The sequence below is a fragment of the Manacus candei genome, unplaced genomic scaffold (assembly GCF_025592945.1).
Source record: "Manacus candei isolate 608988 ecotype Guabito, Panama unplaced genomic scaffold, ASM2559294v1 h1tg000010l, whole genome shotgun sequence".
Classification (NCBI taxonomy): domain Eukaryota; kingdom Metazoa; phylum Chordata; class Aves; order Passeriformes; family Pipridae; genus Manacus; species Manacus candei.
This window is the reverse complement of record NW_026138058.1, coordinates 5618782-5643706: the sequence shown is the minus strand read 5'-3', so window position 1 is coordinate 5643706 and position 24925 is coordinate 5618782. Positions and strand designations below refer to the sequence as shown.

Sequence of the window (24925 nt, the reverse complement as noted above, 5' to 3'; positions counted from 1 at the left end):
GTTTTGATAAGCTGAAGCAAGGCAGTCTCTCTACTAGATACAGTTCGGCCAAGGGTTCTTTGGATGGGATTAAGCTCTCTGAAGTGACTTTAGAAAAGATGCTTAAGGATTTATTTTGTTAAAACTCTTCTGTGTTAGAACAATAGTAATTCCCAGGGAATTACTACGAGGAACGCAGTGCTACCGGGATAAGGAAACAGAATGAACATTTATTTTCCTGCAGTTGACTCAAGTGTTGTGGGAAGGAGTGTAAGAATGGGGTTTATGCATGTTGGATAGCACTGTCTGTCACCCAGAAACAGGCTTCTTTGAAGGAAGAATATTTGACAGTCACACAGACAAGGAAAAATTAGTTAGCCTGCGCTTCTCTACAATGGAGGTTTGACTTGAAATCACATTTTATTCCCCATTAAAGTTTAGCTCAAATTATGTTCAATTCTGGAAATCGTTCTTTCTGATATCCTTAAAATGTAGAGTGGAAATTTGTCAACACCATTGCAAGTTTTCAGCATAAACATTTTATTGAATACCCCAAACCAGTAATGTTACACATTTACAGACAACCACATCTGTATCTTCCATTAATAATCTCTACATGTCATTACAATTTAATTTACTGGGGGGAATTTTGCAATTTATTTATTCGTCTAGTAAACTGTCCCTTAAAAAAATTAGCAACCATTTGCATATGTCATAAGCAGACATAATTCTTAATCCAAGTTATTACAGAATTAACAGTGCCTTAAATGAGAATTGAACACTGTTTGTACATTCTGTCAGAGAAAATGGAACTTTTAAATTAAGAGCATATTCAGCACATCCGAAATTGAAGCTTAGAAATGGACCTGAGATTTGGAAACTTGCATTTACTTCAATCCAGACTGCATCAGTTGGTCAATTGATCTTATAAAACCAACAAACTTTGTCTGTGCTTTCAGCTGCCTTAACTACAACACCAGCATTGTTTTTTAAAAGTGGCTTTAAAAAGAGATTATAAACCTGTCTAGTTTGACTACTCCCTAGTGATACTTAAATGTACTGGCATACTTCTCTTGGACTCCATCCACATGATGATCCTCTGTCTGTTTTCTCATTCTTCTCCCTAATAATGGTAAAGGTTTTCAGATGTTTTTTGTGAAAAAGTCTTCTGTAATGTTTGTAGAGTTTCTTCGGCCTTAGGAAGCATTAGTTTTTCCTATCCAAAACACCCCTGAAGGCTAGATGCAATGTCAACTACTGGTTGTAGCATGGTGGCCCAAGACTTTCCTGAGTCTTTAAGACTCATTGGTCACACAGCTTTGACCAATTTCCTTCCTTCCACCTTCCAGTTTTTCCTAGATACTCATCTTTTGGGTTAAACTAGTGGAGTCATGCAGAAAATGTCCTGGTAATCAGAACCATACTTCAACAAAGGGAAGCTTCATATTGCTCACAGAATACTGTGTGCAATATGACATGTAAGAAATAATCAGTGCACGCTTTAGTTCTCTGAATTGACCTTTGAAAAGTTTTGTGTAATTTGTTTTGACTAGTGTGCTCCAGGGGCAATAACCAAAAGTACAAAAATCTACTTCATATTAATGGGTGGAACACAAGACAAAGGTGACTTTTTTGTTGGTAGATATTTTCTGAGGAAATGGAAGCTAAATAAAACCTTTTTATGAGAAGAGCTAAAGGAAGAAAGCTTCTTTTAGAGTCTAATCCCATTAGATTATCAGGAGATGGATTAATAGAAATGTGGTGAGAGTGAGCTGTGCTAAATAGCAAGCAACCACTTTCAGATTTAGAAGGATGTGTCCTGTTCCTACAATTCCTGTTCCTTTCTTATGGTGCATCTCTTCTCTATACTTCCTGTTTTCTGTTATTTGTATTTTTAAGTTTGGGTATATGTTTTGCTCAAAAAATCTAGTTGCAGTTTATAATTAGGCATTACTGAAAAGTGAAGGTAGAGATGCATCTTGAAGAATTTATTACACCTGTAACAGTGGGATATCTCCCATATAGTCTAATAAGCTACCTAATACCCCTTTTTCAGGGCTAGTGTGTCAACAGAGGACTGGTGAACATGTTGTTACATCCATTTTTTGTAAACACATGAATGCAAATCCTGTGTCATCAGTCTTATATTTTATATTTAACACCTGTTTGTATTTTTCAGGCCCTGAGATTGCTTTCAGTTTCATCAAGGCCATGGTACAGACATTTCATGCCTCCTTTTCTTGAATTGTCTTTGCTTCTCTCCATTTGGCTTTTCCTTTGGCAGAAACAGTAAAAGTAGGACAAGGAACACATCTTCTTGTATTATTCTAAAGCAGCTGCTAAGCACATTTTTATACAGCTGCAGTCATGAATCCTTCCTGGACCAGTAGTACACTGTTGATAGCACTCTAAAAGGCTTTTATCAACAACTTAATCGCATAGATAGTCCAAATAGTTTACAAAGAACACTTATGGAGGAAAGACTGGCAGATGAAAAATTCCAAGTATGTGGTATTTAATGTGATAAGGCAGATCCTGACTTGTCAATTAATTAATATACAAAAGAAACAAGCACACAGAATGGAGACATACGGTGTCAGAAATGATTTATGATGTATGCAGATGTTTGGCACATAGTTCAAAGAACTTAGCAGAATGAATGGAAGAGAAATCCAGGTGTACTGTAGGAACAGTTCTTGCTTATTGATGGATTGATTTCAATGCAAAAAAGGCATTGAAACAATGTTTCACCTTTACTGTTAGAAATAAGTGAGTGTAGACTGAACCCCTATTTTATTTCAGAATCACCCTGTAAGAAAACAAAATCATAGCGCAGGAAAATAAATAAATGGACATTTTAAAAAACCTTGGAAAGATGTTACCATGTTCTGTTATTCTAAAATCCATTGTCCTAGTTATCTGTAGAGAGCTATTAATTGCATTCAGAAACACAAATCATGGTCGAATTATCACAGGACACACACTGTTTAACTTATTGGTAATAGCTTACCAGGGCAAGGCACTGAGTCCTTTGTAGATGAGGTATTGTGAGGAAACACAGCTTTTAGTGTAGGAAATGTTAACTTGGTACTGTGCTTTTGCAGCAGGCTAAGAATATGCATGCAGACAATTGCTGCAGACCAGCTGTTGCTGAGTATCTGGCTGACATGCCACAGCTCCTTCATGTGTCCAGAATGGCACAGAGATAGCAAAGCTTATCTCCCAGGAGACGTGTACTAGGTGACCCCTTGGAATTCCTCCTACTCCTCTAATTCTATCAATTGTACCAAAAAGAAGCTGGGTGATGAAATGCCATCTGAACATGGCAGAACTTCAAAGCACGACTATTTGGTCTAGTCAGTTTAAAGCGTAAGTGCCTGCATAGTTATTTTATTTCTTTTTCCATTAGGACAGCCTAAACCTGCATCACTCAACCATGTTTCTACAGTTTGTTGGAACTGTCATCCCTTTTCCTTCCCTTCCCTTCCCCGTAGCATTTTATTTACTGCCTAAAATACTCAGCCACAGTGCCCATGGATACCAACATGCCTGCCCTAAATCTGGACTCTGGCAGTAATCTGGACAATAATACATGTGAGGATGCAGTTCACTTTCCATTGAAAGTTAGTTATGTGTAAAGCTAATATGAATTAAAGTCATATATTAGTTGTGAAAAATTTTAGATAAAAATAGGTAAAATATAGCTGTACTGATTTAGTTACATGTAAAACTAATGTAAGTGAAACTCACTGCTTAAAGTTTCCCTCATCGTAACAATTTTCTTCATACTTATTAAACCTACTCGGAGATTAAATTACATATAATTTCCACTCTCTCAGTTGAAAGACTGCTAAATGAGTGACAGTTTTAATGTCTTCTCCAGAAATCCCTGAAGTACTCCTCAGGGAGTCTTATATCAACAGATAGGTACCACTGTGTGAAGCTGACTAAGTCACAACTTCGGCAGTTGCAGCAATGCAATCTAACAGAAAACTTACAGTAGCTGTGAAAAAGGAAATTACTGCCCCCCCTTTTAGGAAAATTTGCCTTCTGTGATCAAGTTCTTGGTGACATCATATACCTTCTTTGTATTTTTGCAAGAGGAATGAGCATCCCTGTCTAAAGTGAGGCAGTGGTCATACGTTGTGTTGTTGATGTTGTTGATAGGGGTTAACACTGCAAGCAAAGCAGGATGCTGACCTGTCAGGTCTACTCTGCATGTTTTCCACTACAGAAACTACTTTGTACTGTATTAATATAAACCAGACAAGGCAACATGAAGAACTGAAATTACTGCACTTATAAATAATGAGGTATTTGTTCTTTTGGGGAGAAAAACAAATTTCTAGTTCATCCTAGTTTGTTTTCCAGCAAACAGCTGTCTTTTATTTTTCTTAAAATAATAGAAGAAAAATCACCTTTTTATTAGCTTCGTCTCTAGAGGTTTTGAATGCTCCTAGCCTGGTGAAAGTCTCAATTACTGCGTGTGTGTATAAGCACATGTTTGTCTCTTCTGTTCATTGTGGAACAAAGGATTTCCTTGAAAGTATCTTTTGAGCTATTTTTTTATATTTTAGCAGAATCAGTATATTTGAATAATATAGTGGCATCAGCAAGGGATAACTGCAGTTCAGCTACAGTCATGTTCATTTAGCATTGAAACTATAAGGAAAATTCAAAAGTTTTAAGTTCAGCTAACAGAATACCCTAAAAATGATGGACAATTTTTTTGGGGAAAAAAAGAGTCAAAAGCTTTCCACATTAAGTTCAAAGTAACACTGACATACTTTCTCTTAAAAAATAGGAATACCTTTGTTGTTCAACGACAGTATAATGACTTTGAATGTGTAATGTAACAGAGGTTTTCAAGCAAATGAAAACCTACACTGTTGCACTGTGTTATCGTATCTGAAGATAAAAACCAACCAAACAAACAAACCACTTTGTTCCAGGCTATGTCCATGTCAGATTCATTTTGCTAGGTAATCAGCACTTGTTAATAACGATTTAGCAGGAAGTCAGTGAAGTCTGTGCTTCTGTATTTATAAATTAGTTTCACATCTAAAATAAGACAGAAGAGGGGAAGGGAAAAAGGAAGAAATGTGTTATTGTAAAAACAGAATGGTTAGTGACTGATGGAGGCTGGTGAGCGATGTAGTTTTCAGGTAAAAGTGCAGGATAGTGCCTCAGATTGTAACGTGCCAACAGCTATCTGCACCTAGTGAAATAGGTACATTCTTTGCTGAATTCCAGCAAGAGGACTTACTTTGCAGAAGGAAGATTCTGAAGTTCAACAAAGAAATTGTTTCTCTTTCTGTGAGTTACTGGTTTTGAAGAGGAAAGAAAAAAACTTAGTTGGTCTTTGTGATTTTTTCTGTTGGTCTTTGTGCCTCTAGTTTTTGTTATAGAAGTCAAAATTTACATTCTCTTGAAAAATTTGATTTGTCCAAGACAAAATCCTCTGAGGATTGTCTGTGTACTCAGAAACGTTACTGCTTTTAACAGCCAAAATACTTAAAAGATTCCTGTTTCACTCAGCTGACCAGATCTCTTCACAAAAATAATTAGCTGTGCTTCTGTGTGAGATTAAAGATGCTAAAATGGATTTTTACTATAGAGACATAACTAATTCATACTGGACTAGAGTCGGGGAGGGGAGGGAAACTAGAAATAGAAGAATAGAAAATAGCAAGTCTTTTCTGTGATATATATATATGTGAACATGTATATATCTATAGAAACATATATGTGTAAAGAATGTGAATATGTGCATATGTGTGCATTTGTATACAGAGGGGTGTTTGCATACATATATACATAAGTGTACATAGATAGAGCTATATACAGACAGTGATGCAGTACCAGAGTGCTATGCAGTTCTAAAGCTGTGTGGTAACAAACTGTACCTATATTTATTTTGTGCCATCTCACTTCTAGAGCATTCTGTATTGCCACTTGCAATAATTACAAAGGGAGTCTTATTTTAAAATAGGTGTAAATAAAAAAACCCCAAACAAACCAAAGCAATAGTTTAGATGTTTTGCCTTCTGGTACTTCATCTTAAATCTGATTGTATTTTAAAGGTGGTCCATGCAATCTGAATGTTTGGAAATGTATTAATAAAATTAGAGCATTCTACTGAACTGGATGCATTCTGTTATGTTTGTTGTGATAAACATGGGAGCTGACAAAAAGTCTCAAGATCACTAGGAAATGTATTCCCAGTAACACAGAACAAAATTTTGCAAGTCTTAATATTGAAAAAAATACAGAAGATGACTCATACACAATGTGTGGGAAGGAACAAGTGTGTGAAATCTGATTGTTTCTCATAATCAGTCTGAAGACAGAAGAAAGTAACTATTCATCTCTTCTGACTTTAATCCCACGACAGAAATAATTCCTGCCTTTCTCTGTTCTTCCCAGTTTTCTAATTCCTCTGGGTAGAAATAGACTGAGACAAGACAATTTTTGAAAATGTGGAAGCATTTATATAAATCATTGTAGCCATTATTCAGGAAATAATTTGTTTGCTCAACGAGATAATAGGTTTTTGATTGCAGCTTGCTATGTTGTAGCTGTATGCCAGCCATGCCAGCTTTATTTAACTTCTTGGTTGTTGTTTTCTTTTCTTTTTGTTGTTTATACTTGATGTATTTTAAAGAAGGTACACTTTCCCCACAACACATGCAACAATTAAATGCAGTTATCAGTATACTATATTTTAATTTTATTTCTTTTTGTTTGTTTTTTTTTTACAGAAGGAAGGAGAAAAAAATCACAAAGTCCGACTAGCAGTTGGAAATGGAGTAAGAAATGATGTATGGAGGGAATTTTTAGACAGATTTGGTGCTGTTAAGATCTGTGAGTTTTATGGTGCTACTGAAGGAAACATTTGTTTCATGAACCACACCGGAAAAATTGGATCTGTTGGACGCACCAATTTCTTTTATAAGGTGACTCTTTATTTACATTTTACTTGGTTAAAAGTAGTGCTGAAAAATTGCATTTCTCAGTTTGATGCTGGGACATGGGACTACAGTCATAAATCCAAGGTAAATTTTTTAAGACAGTCATTGCAAGTTTAGTCGACTCTCCATAATATCTGGGTGCCTACCCCAGTTATATTTTCAGCAGTAACATCTTTTCTTAGAGTTCACCAGGGTCAAAAAGGCCTTGGTCTCTTCTGACAGTTCTGAGTAGGTTCCAAGTACAATTTCAAATCTCTACCACATTAGAGGACAAAAGAGAAAGTTGAATTTGTTTCAGTACCTAAGAACTCATCACATGTAAAATAAGCGTACAAATGTCCTATTCTGACTTGTTTTTCTACAGATTATATTTAAAGATGTTTTCAGATAGAATATTTATATTCCATATTGCTATGTAAATATTTGTCATAATTGGAAAATAATAGTAATTAAAATACAGTAGCATATAGATATAACTTTAATAGATATTTTATACCTAGGTGTCATTAAAAACAAGTAACTCAAACTACATCTATGCTGTATCATTACATGGAAATGTCAAAGATAATACAATACATATATTATTGAGTAATTGTGACATAGTCGCCAAGATTATACATTTTAAAATGCTGTGCCCCTTCATTTACCATCTGCTAAATGTGTTTGGTGTACTAAACACATTTAGTACACTAGGGTACTAAAACTAGAAAAAAAAGCCCTTCTGTATTTCATTAGCCTTGAAAACAGCACTCATATGTCTTGGAGAGAAGGATTATGTATTATTTATACTACACATGGTGACTTTTCCTTCATCCCTCTGAATAAATGCAGAAATTATTTCAACTTGAAGTTCACAGATAGATTTTTTTGGTTTTGGTCCCATTAGTACAATCTTTTAAATGGTTTGAGAAGTCCCTAAGTAATGTGTGTCCCAAGCTTTAGCTAATAATATGAAAGAATATTTAGCAAGGCTTTTTGCAAGGAGACTACATTTTGTTGTTGTTTATGCCAGTTTTTACTCTTCTTGAAATGGATAGTACTACATGCATTGCCTAGAATTTTAAATTGACTGAGATACCTATCCATATATACAAGTCCTGCTGACTTAAGTGACGTTTGTGCTCCTGAGGAGAACTGATAGCAAAATGTCCTGACAACATTATTTTCAGAGAATATTGTAAAAGCATTGTTTGTAAATACATCAGAGGTATCTTCTCGAGATGTGCAGATAGGTTCCTAGGCAGCCTATGTTTCAGGGTCCACAACTTCACTACAGCATCACCACACGACAATCACCACAGGCTGCTTCACGAGCTGGGGCCAGAGGAATTCTTCACTTCTGGTCTGGGAACTCAGACTGCAGGGAGGAACATGGAAACACTCAGAAAAGCACCACAGGAGCTAGTGGATTTTTCAGAAACCATTGAGAGCTCAGGAATTTAAGCAGATGACTCCACTGACTCTCTGCCCCACATGCTCTGTAGCATGCATGGTGGCCCTCTGATGCTGATGGGTATCTCTAGCAGGGTACAGATCCACTACAGGAAATCAGGAGTCTGGAATTTAGGGAGTAGTAGGTGAGCCAGGAAACTTAGAGTTGATGTTAATTTTTGTTTCAGAGTTTTCTAAATCACATGTCTTATATTATTATGAAATTTGTTATGTTCCAAACCTGAGTAAACTTGTTTTTGGTATTGCAGAACTTTTGGCAGAGTTTTGTCATAAGTCATTACCCTTTTGGAAATACCATGTAAAGGTTACAGCAGATAAAGGATTAGACTTGAAACTACCTATATATTTATTTAATTATCTGTATTTTTAATCAAGTAGTATGTGGGTTTTTCACGTGACACAAACTAAATATGTATTTTGATGCTACAGGTAAGTTAGTTTTTACCTATTCAAGGCATTTGTGTTTTTTGTTAAATACATTTTATGAGTTGCAGATTATTAAACAATGCATTCTGAAGTGTAGCTGTTCTCCTTCTTTTACTGCCAAAGGTTGGGGACAAGTAAATGTGATAAAATTAAGGTTCTACAGAACACTTTTATTTTCATAAAAAAATTGAGAGACATAAGTTAATAAGAAGAGAGATGAATGCTATAGCAGTTGCCAGACATCCAATAAGTCACTGTGTTTATACTAGAAGCAGTGCTCTTGTTTGCACTTGTTTATTTTCACACTATGTTCTTTATATAAGAGGGATTGGTTCATGTGCTTGAAAGCTTCCCTTGGTATATGAATAAATCAATGTTTATATAGAGTCAGCAAAAAGAAAAGTAGAAGCCTCTGAGTAGCTTTTTATCTTGCAAAACTTAAAATGTTTTGCAAAGAAGATAGTGCCTAGATTAACATCATAAAGTAATAAACTACAGTTTAATCTTAACGTCTGACATATTTAGTTAATATTAATCAATTTTGTTATGTATGACATACCTTATATGTGTACTTTTAAAAATGTGGTATGGAAAAAATATCTAAGACCCTCAGTCATGTCCATCACATGTATATATAAATCTCTTTCTTATACTAAAATAAATTCTGAGTGATGGCAGACAACAAGGGAGCTTGGGATTAATGAGATCTGAGGAAGCTTACAAGAAGGGCTAAAAATAAACCACGCCAAGTACACCTGAATATCAGCATGTAAAAAAAAAAGTAGTAATAAACTGTATTTGTAAATGTAATTTTTCATTAACTTAAGCATATTCAAACTATCACAGCAACCTAAATCTCTTATTCAAAACTCTATAGATCAAAATCAGCTTTGAGCTGAGAAACATTTAAATCTTATAACAAATTTTAAATAACTTCAGCATATAAAATGTCTTTCCCACAGCAGTGCAGAACTAGTATCATGCAATTTCTTCATGCAGTCATAGAAGTGGCAGAAGAGATACTTTTTTGTTTAAATGTTTACTGTTTAGTTTAAATGTAAACAAAGTTAGCTTTAAAAAAATTTTTAAGACCCTGGAAAACTGGATTCACAGCAAGAATATTGGCAGGTGTGAATCTAAGCACTGGCAGCTCCTAAGTGCTTTGGCCAATGAAAATTAATGTTTCTGCTCTTTTGACTAGTTCTGAGCTAAAATAGTCTAAGGTACTACAAGTGTATTACAATACATATTATATGTGGCGATTCAGTTAATATCAATCATAACTTAAAAGGGTTTTTTCCTTGCTTTTGTTTACATTGGCTAACAAAACTATGTGGGGGACATATGGATCCACTCTTTACAGCATACATAAGGCATTACAAGTATATTTTAAAAAACATCTCTAAGATATTATGCTCCAGAATTTTTTTTCTTAAATTTCAGTTTTTAAAGATGCTTGAAACTAAATCTAGTACACGTAATGCTTTGTTTTATAAACAGATATTCTTCCAGAGAATTCAACAATATTTAATCTCTAAAACAAGTAAGTAATAAACAGCAGTAGCTTGTGATCTTTATTTTCTGAAAAAGGCTCTGTGAGCATTCACTGTAAATTGAAGCTTTAGGAATTTCAAAATTATTTTCAAATCATTATTTAAACTCACATATTTCCAGTCAATTAAAAAAAAAAAAAAAGGAGGGGGAGAAAGCTGTTATTAGGTTACATCCAGACAGCACAGTAATAGACAATAATGTTGCAGATTAACTCATTTTAAATTTCCGCTAGCTAAATTATGCTTTTTGTTTGCTACATTTATGTGGTGCTTCAGGCAGTAAAATGGAGATTAAAATGATGAATATTGCATGCAGTAGTCTGTGAAAATAATATGGTAATGCTTCAACAGCTCAGGTCTTCTTCCCTATTAAATTTTAAATAATGAGGTGAACCAAATGTAAGTCTGTGCCCAGACTAAATACTTTACAGTGGAGCTTTCATTTTCTGATATTTAATATGAAAAGCAAGCTTAGAATCATAGAATGATTTAGCTTGGAAAAGACCTTTGCACAGACACAGTTGTTTGCACAGAGTTTATATGAACTCATTATGCATATCTAATACAATACATGGTATTTTCTTTTAATTATGTATTTGCACAAGTATTATTTTGAACACCTAACTGGAATAGGCCTAGTTAATACTCTAAAGTTGTAGGCACTGAAAGTTGTATACATCAACACAGTATAGTCATATATAGTAAAAGTCTTAACAGTTTTTAGATGATCTTAGATAATAAATTACAGTTTCTAAGTGTTTATAGCAACTTAAAATAATTCTTTATTCCTTCAGAGCTCAATTGCTGTATCTTGTCAACATACTATTCTGTATGATACATTATCTTAAGCTATTCTAATAAAACACAAAAACAAAATAACACTTCATTTTATACAATTTCACTTTTATTATTTATATTATTCATTGCATTTGGCCTGTCATATGAAATGTATTAAAGTAATGTCAATGTAAAAAAAAAGGAAAGCAAAAAAGAGCAGCATTTAAATGTAGGCATCCATAAGAAAAGATCCTAAGAGAAAAATTACTCTTATTCTGATCCTCGAGGATAACACAACTATTTTCTAATCGAGGCAAACTTTCTGGTTCTCAGATTCTTGGCTTTGGTAAATGCCTATAGTCTGAGGTTAATTAAAAAAATTACCATTCACTTCATGGAAATTGTGTCCCATTCTTGAATCATTACTTTATTTTGCAAGCTATGACCTTTTTCCTTTGATCAACTGTTAAAAATATCTTTTTGATTCAGGCTTAGACTGGAAGGAAAACACATTGAAAAGACTCAGAGAAACAATTTTTTCCAGATGAGACTGAATTTGTGGGATTAATGTTTGATTCAAGTTGCTATTTATTCAGACTTTCTTGAAAACAAAAGTATTTGATATAGTTACAACAACATTTCAAATTAGGGTAAAGCAAATATGCAACTCTTCTTCCGAATTAGTTGCAGAAAAGCAAAGATATTTATGTTTTAGCATCCTACCCTTTACTTCATTCACTTTCATAAAACTGTCCTTAAATTATACTGCATTTCTTTATTGTGAAGAGTGCAGGTGTATATTCATATGTTTTATAAAATTGTTTCCCTGGTGACCAAGATTTCTCCAGGAGAAGATAATTACATACCTTTGGTTTGACTAGGTGTTAAATGTTGCTGATACATTCCTTTATGAAAAAGGAAAACAGAATCCCAAACTGGGCAAACTATTTCCTTAGAATAATAACTGCAAACACAGTGGTCCAAATAGTATCAAGCATATGGTATCAGTCAGTGTCTCTTAAAGATCCAGCTTGTATTTTTATCACAGTAGAAAAAATGAAGCAAAATAAGAGTCAAATGCCGTATATTTGAGGAAAAAAAACCCCAATTGCGATTTCTGGTTTTGATTAGAGTATCTTGTCCTCTCCTTCAGCTTCCTTGGAGCCACAGGAGTATAAATCCTTCTGCTGGTGTTCACTTTCCACCACTATACACCTGCCTGAGAAAGCAAGAGGGAAGAACTGAGGCTAGCTAAGCAAGGGTAAAGCCCAGTGGGAAGCAGGTTTCCCTTTGTGAGGAGATTTAGGCCTTTGCTTTGCCAGCTGTTTTCAGTGCCAGAGGATCCCAAAAACATATCAGTCACCACCACTAAAAGTCACTTAAGTACCAGATACGCGTCTATTATCCTGACTAGTGTAGGCTTTTCCACTGATAATGTGGATCCCATAACTTACTTGTAAGAAAATTGACAAAAGGACAGTTCTTGTCTTCATTTATAAAAATGTTTTTGATTTTGCTTAACTCCAGGAAATGGCGTAAGTTTACATACAGAGTATTTTTAGTTTTAAATGAAACTGCGTTCTCCTTTTAGATGAGGAAGACTGGAGTACAGGTTTCCCAGCTTATATTTGCTGCCACCAGATGTCACTGTGTAGATAAATAACCGATGACTTTTTCCCTTTTTTAGCTTTTTTTCCCATTTGATTTAATCAAGTATGATTTCCAAAAAGATGAACCAATTAGAAATAAGCATGGTTGGTGTGAAAAAGTTAAGAAAGGTAAGTGTTTATATTAACAGGATATTATGGCCTATTGATTTTAATAGAAGCACTCCAGAGAATTTTTAAAGGAGTCTTGCTATCATGTTAATGCAATATGCCAACAACAACTATTACTCTTTGCTCTGAAAATAAAAGCAATATGATTTTTGATCTAAGACAAAACATCATTAAACATACCAGTGCTGATACCAGAAGAACCCAGGAGGTCTTTGGATACATTCAGAGAACAGTGATGTTCAAAAGTGATGGTATGATATTATTATCTTTGAATACGTAGATAGTGACATCTGTGTTTTTAAAAGGAGTTTAGCACAGGGAGATGGTTGCCAAAGAGATCTACAGGAAACACTGGTGGATTAGAGCAAATGTTTTCGATGAGAGATTGTTTCTGACTAAGTGATGTGATTCAGCTTAAAAATTAAAAAAAAAAAAAAGGCAAAATAACAACAAAATTATTTGATTATAGATGTCTTCAAAACGCTTATCAAATATATGATACGTCATGGTTATACCATTTTCCAAAGTGTTTATTAGATACTGAAGCATCTCTTGAACTATAGGAAGGTAATAGCTGAAACTGAAGCAAGAAGAAGTCTTATTAAAGGTCAGGCAGACAGTTTTAACAGGGAGTTGAAGCAGATTTTTCAAAGAAGAAGAAAATGAGTCCCTGAAACATGAAATTTTATAGGAATTTATTCTCTAGGGATGTCAGACTGAGCTGTTAAGGGAACACATACCACTCAGACTAATAAAAAGCATTATCTCTGTCTATAGTCTTTGTCTCACCCATGCCCTGTGTCTTCAGAGCACCACGGCTGCAGTGACACTGCCAGTGAACTAAATACTTCTGCTTTAACCACTACCAATTTTTGGAAAACAGGCACAGGTATTTTATGAGGAAGAAGTCTTAAAAGTTATGCATATTTCCAGAAGCATTTTTTTTTTATATTTTCATTTTTTGTCTCTGATACAAAGTAATGTAACTCTCAAGCTTTACTCTTCACAACTTGCTCCCAAAAGGTTATTTCCTACAATTATTCCACTTTCAGCAAACTAGTACCTTGATACACTACATGCCTAATAGGATATTCCTTTCCCTGTCTCTCTTTATTTTTTTAGGAAAAAAAAATTGTATTAAAACTTTCATATTTTACTCCAAAAAGTAAAATGATGATGCTTTATCACTTTAATGAATATTTTAAAGAAGTGTTCTCAGAACTTCTGAAAGGAGACTAAATAGGGACTTAATGTCTGGGTTGAGCACCTACTTTTTATTAACACTAGTTTTTCAGTAGGAAGCTGATGAAGCTGAGACTCATCTTTGGAAACTCAGTAAGATGTGAGGAGTGAGACATAATATCAACTTGAATTGTGCACTTTGGGAGGACAATAAACCTATTAGTGAGCTTACAATTGATAGGTGACAGTTCTGGGAGAAAACTGATGAGTCGCTAGGAAGAAGTACAAATGACTCAGAATTTCAGTGAACAATACTGTAAGTAATATTAATGTTAAATACAGGAAATTTCCAGTGATACCTTAGGTTTGTATTCTTTTAACTTCTCCGTATAGGTGAGGCTGGTCTTCTCATTTCCAAAGTCAATGCGAAGAACCCCTTCTTTGGTTACGCTGGCAATAAGAGACACACAGAAAAGAAATTACTCTGTGATGTATTTAAGAAGGGAGATCTTTATTTTAATACTGGAGATCTAATGGTTCAAGATCATGACAATTTTCTATATTTTTGGGACAGGATTGGAGATACCTTCAGGTATAATTATTGTTTCTTTTCACATTTCATTAAAAATATACAGAATAGAATAATACTTTTATATTTGTTTTTGACCACAAGTGTTCAGTTTATTATATTGTGATGTAGTTTATAATGATCCTGAAGTGGATGATAGGGGCTTAATTTGGTCACAAGTGTTTCTCTGTATTTGAATAGCTCATTTTCAGAAGGTTTTGTAGGACTTCCAGCTCTTTGGACACTCCTTTCCATAAGCATATAACTAGTGATGGTTTTGCTGTGACCAAGCAAGTTGGATACTGATGTGGAGAAAAACGTATCAAATAGTAGAGATGATACATTTAAATACATGTAAAAATTTTGGAAACAGTTGTTTTAAACTTTCGATGTCCGGTATAGTGGTTCTAATACCCAGTAACATTTGAATTGCAACATGATCTGGTGATCAGATCAATACAACAATGTGACAAGTGTGAAAAATCCAAGGTGGTGTTAGTCTGAAATGAATGGAGCTTCTACTAAAGTTAATGCTTTTTAAAGAGGAGGTGTCCATATGTTTCCACGGGATTATTTTTTTCACATTTTAGATGGAAAGGGGAGAACGTTGCAACTACAGAAGTTTCTGATGTCCTTGTGATGCTGGACTTCATACAAGAAGCAAATGTGTACGGTGTGCCTGTGCCAGGTAAAAGCTTTAGTTGTATGTGTTTCTTCTCCTAGGTTAGTTGGAGTTATGATTTCATATTTTGATTTCATATTTTAAACCCATGAATCACTTTTGGTTGAGTCATCTGTTTAATACCTAGTTAAAGTGTAAATGCAGGTAATGAAATACCACCAGATTGTGAATGAGCCAGTGAATCATGCATTTTTATTTGTATGCAGTTATGTGTATTTTTGAAAAGCTATCATGCATGAATTTGTGAGAGCTACATAACCTAAATTTAAGATTTATTAAATTCACATCTGTGGAAAATCCAGACATCCATGTGTCCAAATAAAATGTCAACAAGGTAAGAATAAAGTAACTCTAAAGGAAAATGTATGACGACATTATTCTGTCTTATTTCAACTTTCACTTAGCCTCATAAAATAACTGTAAACAATTAATATTACAAAACCAAGGACAAAGTGAAAAAGAATACAAAGAGTAAAGTAAATAAATTATTAAGAAAAAAACCCATTAATTTATTTTTAATAATGATTGTTTTGTTTTGTTATTTTTCATGAGATCTTATGGGCTCGATTCTTATTCATGTTAAATCTTTTTAAAAAATGAATACTAGGTTTTTGTTGGCATAAAAATAAGTTTCTGTATAGGAGTCTGTATGGTGCTGTGCTTTGCACTGGTGGCTAAAACAGTGTTGATAACTCACCAGTGCCTGGCTATCACTGACCAAAACTTGCATTGTACCAGGCTTTCTGCCTGCAGCAAGTATACTAGGGATTGGCAAGGACTTTTGGGAGCAGATGTAAATGGGAGAGTGGGCTGAAACTAACCAAAAGGATATTCCATATCATACAATGCCGTGCTTCGTTATAAAAACTGGAGGAAAGGAAGTGGATATTTGTGGCTGTGGCATTTGTCTTCCCAAACAGCCACTGTATGCCCTGAGTGAGGCCCTGCCCTATAGGAAGTAGCAGGACATCTGCCTGATGATGAGAAACGTTGAATGATGTCCTGGTTTTGCTTTGCTTGTGCCTGTAACTCTTGCTTTCCCTATTAAACTGCCATTATCTTGATAGCCACGTCTTGCTTTCCCTTCTGCTGCCTTCCCATCCCATGGGAGAAGGGAGTGAGAAGCTGGCTGGATGTTTGGTTGTTGGCATGGGTAAACACAAGGAGTTCAAAATGTGAAGAAGGTGTAATTTACTTGTATTTTAAAGCCATACAACAAGAAAGATTGTAGTAAAGAAGGCTGTCTGAAAACCAGACTCCAAAATATGAGAGCTGCTCATTTCCTGTACAATATTTATCTGTTTACCTACACAGTTTATGTGAGTGTCTTGATAATTGCACTTAAAAGATAAACAAACCAAGTTTCATTACAGATTTTGTAGTATTAGCAACCAACCAACCAAATCAAAACAAAGATAAGGCAGAACATCTCTGCTGTTACTGCTAGCTGATAGTTAAAGTGTGCAGTTAGTTTTGACTGCTAAAGTTGATTGCTTTTATATTTTATCGATTTTTTTTCTTTCCGAAAGACACAAAGTGCTCTCTCTTTCCAGACAAACAATTAAGAACTTTTAATCTCTCTCTCTCTGTTAACAATCTGCAGATCTACAGTTTTATGAAAAGATAGTGGCAAGAGAGAGAGAGACTAAAACTGAAGCATAATTGGTTAATCCAGGAAAGAGGCTCATCACTCTTGTTTCTGAGAGAGGAATGGTGTTGACGTTTATCCCCCTTTATTGATTAATATCAAGCATGGGACTCCATTTGCTCTTACCCACCACACTCATTTACAGCATTATTGCTTAATTGATCACCTGAATGATCTCCAAATATGTGTAATACTACATAAAATATGAATGCAATCTTGCATCTTTATTGAAACTCAGAAGGTGAAACGTGACTGCCAGTTTGCTAGTGCGCTACAGTATTTTTTTGTAAGGTTCATCCCTAAAATGTCAACTTCGTTCATTTCTCAAAATTCTCATCTCACTTCTTTTTCCCCAGATCATGAAGGAAAAGCAGGAATGGCCTCTGTTATTTTAAAGCAGAATACATCATTAGACCTGGAGCAAACGTATAAGCAAGTAGTGACTTATCTACCGAGTTATGCTTGTCCCCTTTTCTTAAGAGTCCAGGTAAGCTGCATTATTGCATTGTACATACAAACATCTACATCATTTAAATGCAGAAATGGCTAAGTGAATAACAGAAACTGCTTGTTCATGTATCACTTAACCCAGTTTTAGACCCAGTCCTATTCTCTGTCTTCATTAATGGAGTTCTGGGAAAGGGATTACACAAAAAGTCAATAAATTTGCAGATTATGTTTAAACAGGAGAAATTGTACAAATGAGGAAGGACGGAGATCATACAAAAGGATTTAGGGAGATTAGAATCATGAGCATTGTAAAACAAAGAGATCCAGATTAAAAAATGTGAAAAATTGCATCAGGAGAAAATAATCTAAAATCCATTTTATTCAATAGAATATAGAGAATAAAGAAGTACAGCTAAAGCAGGAGACATTGATCATGCACAATAAAACAAATGCTATTTTCTGTGTAAGCTAACGACAAATGTTAAAAGAAAAGATACTAGGTAAATTGAAAAGGTGAATTAAAAATGTATGTTATCGTCGTCACCACGGTAATCATCAGTCATCCCTATTTCTGTACTACTTCCCTCTAGTAACTGTCCAGTTTGGGGAAAAAAATACTCCCTTCCCCAAAGAGTTAAAAATATGAATATAATACAGGGGATTACATAGGGCTAGGAAAAAATGGAGCATAGAAAACATAAAATACAGATAATCACAATAATTGAAGTCTAATCTTCAGTTCTGGTTAGTGTTTTGAAAACATCATGATAAAGATGAACAGAAAAATGTTTTTGAGGATGCTTGTGAAGGAGTCTCCTAAGTCTGAGGAGCAGATGAAAAAAGTAATCATCATTTAAAGAGAGAAGCTAAATTATGGAACTTGGTTCCCTAGGCTAACCAGAGACTGAATACTGATTCAGAATAAAGAATGGAAAGGAAAAGACTGCGAAAGACCTTGAAATTGAAATATATGTATTTCTATCTATAAGTCCAGGAAGATATCTTTTGCAGCAGCATTCTGATATGAACGAGCAAGATTAGACTTGAGAATGTTGCAGTAGTCAGAAATTTCATAATTTCTTTATGAAATTATGATAACCTAGTCGAGACTTACTCCTGTATAGATGCACAAAAAAGCCTTTATGCTGGACAGAAGGAATCTGAATCTTGGATGTAGCATTGATATCACGTATCTGGAATTTCAACTAAAATTTAAATGCTTACAGATGAATTGCTGTTGGCAAAGCTGTTATTGAGAAAAAAGGTAGTGGGTGAAACTTCAAGGGAAGAAATTAAAAATGTATTAAGCTTGATATAATCATACTTTAGAAGATGTCAGAACGTTTCTTAGACCAACCAGAGCAGGTACATACAATGTGGAGGTACACCTGGAGTAGATACAGCAGCTCTTTGACATTTTTGTTGGACATCATACTTAATTTTTCTTTTTCAGAGATTGCTAGCATATATAATATATATATATATATAAGCTATATATATAATGTATGTATGTATGTATGTATATAAATATAAAGACAGAAGAGAATCATAGAATCACAGAATTAGCTGGGTTGGAAGGACCTCCGAGATCATCAAGTCCAACCCTTGATCCAACACTGCCGTGGTTCCCGGACCATGGCACTGATGCCACATCCAGTCTCATCTTAAAAACCTCCAGGGACAGAGAATCCACCACTTCCCTGGGCAGCCCATTCCAATGGCTGATCACCCTCTCTGGAAAGAATTTCTTCCTAATATCCAACCTAAACGTCCCCTGGCAGAGCTTAACACCATGTCCTCTTGTCCTACTGCTGGTTCCTGGGAAAAGAGACCAACCCCCCCGGCTCCCCCCTCCTGTCAGGGAGTTGCAGAGAGTGATGAGGTCTCCCCTGAGCCTCCTCTTCTCCAGGCTGAACAGCCCCAGCTCCCTCAGCCTCTCCTCACAGCACTTGTGCTCCAGTCCCTTCCCCAGCCTCGTTGCTCTCCTCTGGACCTGTTCCAGCCCCTCCATGTCCTTCCTGAGCTGAGGGCCCAGAACTGGACACAGCACTCCAGGGGTGGCCTCACCAGCACTGAGTACAGGGGAAGAATCACTTCCCTGCTCCTCCTGCCACACTGTTCCTGAGCCAGGCCAGGATCCATTGGCCTTCTTGTCCCCCTGGGCACACTCTGGCTCCTGTTCAGCTCCCTGTCCATCCCCACTCCCAGCTCCCTTCCTGCCTGGCTGCTCTCCAGCCACTCTGTCCCCAGCCCGTGGGGCTGCAGGGGGTTGTTGTGGCCAAAGTGCAGGACCCGGCCCTTGGCCTGGTTGAACCTCATCCTGTTGGAATCAGCCCAACTCTCCAGCCTGTCCAGGTCCCTCTGCAGAGCCCTCCTGCCTTCCAGTAGATCCACACTCCCCCCCAGCTTGGTGTCATCTGCAAATTTGCTGATGATGGACTCAATCCCCTCATCCAGATCATCAGTAAAGATATTAAACAGGACTGGGCCCAACACTGATCCCTGGTGTGCTCCCAGCAGCCGTTTAAATCCCTCCTGGGTGGGCTGGGTTCTGGCCCCTAGTCAGCTGATTGGCCTCCCAGGAGACCTCCAGAAGATGATGAAGAGAGATCATAAAGCTGGGCTGAGTAGAGGTAGGGAGAATAAAGAAGAGAGTCTTACTAGAGGTGCCTCCCACTACTTTTCCAAGGTACACAGTGGCCTGAAAACACAAAATGTATGGTCAAGGTCTGTCTTCCTTTGGACTTGCTGAATATACATACGGCTAATATAGTATGTGACTCTTTCAACCCCTCTTTTAAGGTGACAACAAATGATTATATAGAGAATTTTCTGAGTTTTATCATTAAAGAGCTCTTGATAGTGATGGTTTTTACTCACACGTTCTTTATGATGTGTAGTTTAACACATTTTATAATGTGCACGGTGAAGGAGATTGATTGTCTCAGGCAGGCTGGGGCTGCACCACATGTGACACTAATGAGACATTGCACAGGGATGCAGAAAGAAATGAGCTCTAGCTTCTGTCCACCACACCTCCTTGTATTGGTCTGTAGCAGCACACAAGTTCTAGATTTCCAGCACAATGAGAGTAAACAGTATTGATCTTATATCAAGTAAGATTTTGAAAAGCACATGTGAATGTGAGCAAAAGAGAAGAAGCTTCCCTTCTGAATAATGTATCTTCCTCACTTCTACAGGAAAAAATGGAAATGACTGGAACATTCAAACAACAAAAATTTCGCCTTGTGGATGAAGGTTTTAATCCATCTACAATTACTGATCCTCTTTATTTTTTAGATAATTCTAAGAAAGCATATGTCTCATTAACCAAAGAAGTACATGAGATGATCTTATCTGGGAAAATGAAGCTTTAATTAACCAAATAATAGGCTCTTAAGGATCAGTCCATAGGACCTATTGTATGAGAAAACAATAAAAGTAATTACCAGTATTTATACATAGTTATCTCCAGAATAATGTTTTATATATTTGGTATTTACATTCAGATATATCTTATATCTTTACTTACTTTATCATTATTTTTATTGATCACTTTTTACCTCTTGAGACAAATTTCTAAGTAAATAACCTGTAAAACATGATTGAAATCTATTTTATCTTAACTTTGGAATATAAATGCTGAATCTGATACTTTTTCTTAGTACTAAATGAACATGAATGATAAAAAATGATAAAAAAATATTCAATATATAAAGATATTGTGTCACACATTGTGTCTAAAAAGAAAAAATACGCGAGTAACATCTTTTTTTATGCAGTTTATATTTTATATGTACTTCTCAATATGTATTTCAAGAAGTAAAGATTCCACAGTGGCTGGAAGAAAAAAACAACTCTTCTGCAGAGACTTTTCTGATGGAATATAAGATGAAAGAAACTGAAGCAGAAGAAAGCTCTCCAAACAAAGCCAAATACTAACATCACTGCTGAGATTTTTTTTTGGTCATAATCCACCCTCTTTTGTTTGTTAAACTGGCTGTTTGGACTGTCAAATTCTGAAGACAAAGCAAACTTTTGCAAAATGTTTATCAGCATGAACAATAGGCAGAGAAAATCTGCCTACTTAATGGGGAAAATTGTTCATATAGCGTAAAAAGAATTATTGCAGGACTTTGTCATGCATACTGACTAAGAAATAGCTTCCTTACTCTTATTAATGACTTTTATAGATCATTATTTAATAAATATAAAATATAGTAGAAAATTTAAAATTCTAAATTGTGTGTCCTAATAATTGCTTTTTATGACTTTTAAAATAAAATATAAGATAATTTAAACCAAATACCCTATGGTCTCAGTTTGATTTAAGTCTGATTGCATAAAGTCTGTTTTCTAGCCTCTCCTGATACACTGTGTACTCAGTGTCATCTTCTAATGGATCGTGATGATCTTGGAATCAGCCAGAAGCAATATCAGAGAATACTGAAAGGGTGACTCTCTTCAACACGGGGCATCATATTTCTCTCTTCTGTCACAACAGTGGTATGAAACCAGGTTCTCATAAAAGAGTAGGATGTAAGACATTTTAAAAATAACTACATTTTCTTGTGTCTTACTAATTTTTACACCTAACAAGACACTAGAACCTGTGTCAACTCTTGAATCTCTGATTATCACTTTCACTGATTCTCCTTAAAAACCCAAACCAAGGTTGCAGTAAAAATATATATATAACATATAAGCTTCCTTATATTTTTTAATATATGTTCTTTATGGGACTGCCAATATAAATAAGCAAGTTTACAACTTGGCAATTTACAAAGCAGTGAGACCTTACAGTACTTACACCAACGTCATGCATTATGGCAGATGTTAATAAGAAGTTCATAATGGGGGCTGGAGAGAACTGCTGCATAAGGATGGTGGGGGTCACTATGGCCCAGCACTGCCTGAGCAGTCCCACTTTGTCTGTTTCTTTAGGCAGTGCCCACATGGCTTGTTCAAACAGATGGAAGTATTGTTGCTCTGTTCTGCAGAGGCACTTTCCTAGTAAGCTAGGAAATTTAAGAATGAGCTATTTACTACAAAGTTAAACCCAACTTTCCAAGTTAGCCTGCAATCTTTAGTAAAGTGTTGATTGTTGAAATCACAGCTTTTGTATCTCTTACATAAGTGTGTGCTGAATATAATTCAGGATCCCTTTTCTTTTATTGCAACAGTAAACTTTACATTCTTTCTATGGAAAATAATTGTTTGGGGTTTTTTTAAATGTTTGCCCCCAAAAAACGGTACCTTGAGATCCACAGTAGCACATTTAATCTTGTAATAGAATATAAAAAAAGTATAATGAAATCAAATACTTAGCTTTGGTGTCATATTTAGCACTTCTAAAATTTATTTTGCTCTGCAATATTTGATAGCATATATGACTAGTGAAAAGATTCTACCACTTAAATGCAACAGAAATGGGAGGGAAAAAAAGTGAAAAAAAAAAAAAGAAGAAAATAGTCTTCCATAAAGGAAGGAAAAAAAAAAAGAAAAAAAGAAAAGAAGCAAAACCCTGTTCATGAATGTCACCATTTGGTCACTTGTTTTGTGAAGTATCTAAGATTGTTTTTGTGAAGAGTAGTTGGGTCAGAGAAACATCAAAGACCAGCGTATGCATGCTAACTTTCATGCTCTGTCCAGTGCTGGTTCAGTAGATGTTTCTGAGCTCTGGAGCACATTTTCAGCAGCAATGGGACTCTACTAACTTAGCTGGGTTGGGCAGCCTACAGGTATTTGTTTCCCAGCTACTCTCCTGTTTTCCTTTGTGCAACCAAGACAGCCTGGGCAATCTGCCTGTTATCAAAGGCTAGTAAAATAGTTTTGTCCCCTCCACATTAAATGGATGCTTATGATGTCAAGAAAATAATAAACGGAAAATCTACAGAACCATAGGCTCTGTATTTCCTAAGGGGAAAACTGTATATTATGTTCAATCCAGTAGCTTTATTTCTTTTAGCCAGTAGGTTAGGTGCCAGCAGATGCACTGAAGCATGTTGCAGCAAAATGCCTTCTTTCCCATGGATATGTAAACTGTTGAACCAGCAGTGTAGTTAGGCTGAATAATAATGATGTTCATGCCAAACACCACAAAGGGTCTTCCTTTCAGAATGAGAAAATATTTAGACTAACCTGTTTGTTTCCTACTCTCACACTCAGATCAATATCTGGATGGCTGAGGTCTGAGGGCTTTAGTGTTGCTGCAAAATTATGCTCCAGTAGTTACCTGGGAAATTTAATTTCATGCAGTAGGGATAAAGAAGTGGATGAGGGGTGGCTGGGGTGTGGATGGAGAGCTGCAGTGCCAACCTCCTGTATTAAAGAAAAGAAGAGAGAGAAGGATTAAAATAAATTAAGGTAATTACTTTTGCTATTTCGTGTATATATCTTGAAGTTTTCCTCTGCGTCTAAGGAGGGTCAATGGTGAAAGAAATGTTTATCAAAAAAAACAAAAAAGAAAAAAAGAAGAGATTGAAGTTAACACTTAGGGAAGGTAAAATTCTGAGAGGGTGAACACACATCCACTCTCTTGTCCCACTTAATCTGATACAGCCAGTACAGTTATGATCTGGATTAGCTTTCATAAATCTTTTTCAGGATCCCCCAAAAAACCCAAAAAGTTCCTAAGCAGATCACAGGCGTGAATTTTGTTCTCCTCACCCAATTTGGACAGATAGGGCTTTTCAAGAGAATTCCCATAGCTGTGACAGCCACTGTAAAGAATGTATTTCAATTGACCTACAAATTCCCTGCAGATGAAGTACAGAAAACATCTTTTACTGTTGCTTTTGCTTTTTTTTTTTTTTCTTTCTTTTTTTTGGAGAAAAAGGAGTTAAAGGGAGGAGGAGAAGTTTTACCTGCATTTTTAAAATCTAAAAATACTGGAGGGCTATGGGAGGAAAGACAAAAAAGAAGTTCTTCTTTAAAAAAAAAAAAAAGTGATGGTTTATTTTTCAGCAGCCTGTCCCCCTGTCCCCAGCTAACAGTTCAACTAGTAATTTGATATGCATTTTTAGAGCAGAAATAATAAGACATGTACCAGCATTTATGAAACTTATTCATTAGGTCAAGACTAATCTCAAGCAAATAAAGTCTTTCTGTTTAGTATTTGCTGCCAAAAACATTACATGCAAAGATTCAGCAGACAGCCAAACAAAGTTGCATGTGAATAGTAGTAATTTTAAGAGTAATTTTAGTGTGATATGTATTATTAGCAGTACTGTCAATACCTGACAGCATGATCTGGCAATTAATTTGGCCATATGGGTAACATCAGAAGATCATCTGCTTGTGTCCTGATATTCAGGACATAATACCTTACACATTGTACCCTCAATTAGACAAAGGGATTATATGATCATGCAATGCTAGTTCTAAGCAAACTAGATCATATCAGAGTGAAATTAAATTCCTGTGTCACTAACAAATCTACAGGTCTGAGAATCTTTTA

At 35.6% G+C, this 24925-nt stretch overlaps 1 protein-coding gene across 2 annotated transcripts in view; it reads left to right on the top strand.

Annotated features, from left to right (window-relative positions):
* SLC27A6 (solute carrier family 27 member 6) overlaps positions 1 to 21757 on the top strand; it is a 38438-nt gene extending 16681 nt beyond the window's left edge. The window contains exons 5-10 of one of the 2 annotated variants that reach the window (XM_051777429.1): positions 6744 to 6935; positions 12846 to 12936; positions 14512 to 14710; positions 15277 to 15374; positions 17373 to 17503; positions 20667 to 21757. In XM_051777429.1, coding sequence (XP_051633389.1) covers positions 6744 to 6935; positions 12846 to 12936; positions 14512 to 14710; positions 15277 to 15374; positions 17373 to 17503; positions 20667 to 20843 — 888 coding nt within the window. In that variant the 3' untranslated portion in view covers positions 20844 to 21757. Of the gene's footprint in view, positions 1 to 6740; positions 6936 to 12845; positions 12937 to 14511; positions 14711 to 15276; positions 15375 to 17372; positions 17504 to 20666 lie in introns of both variants that reach the window. The other variant, XM_051777428.1, reaches the window with a different exon arrangement.
* The last annotated feature ends 3168 nt before the right edge of the window (positions 21758 to 24925 follow it).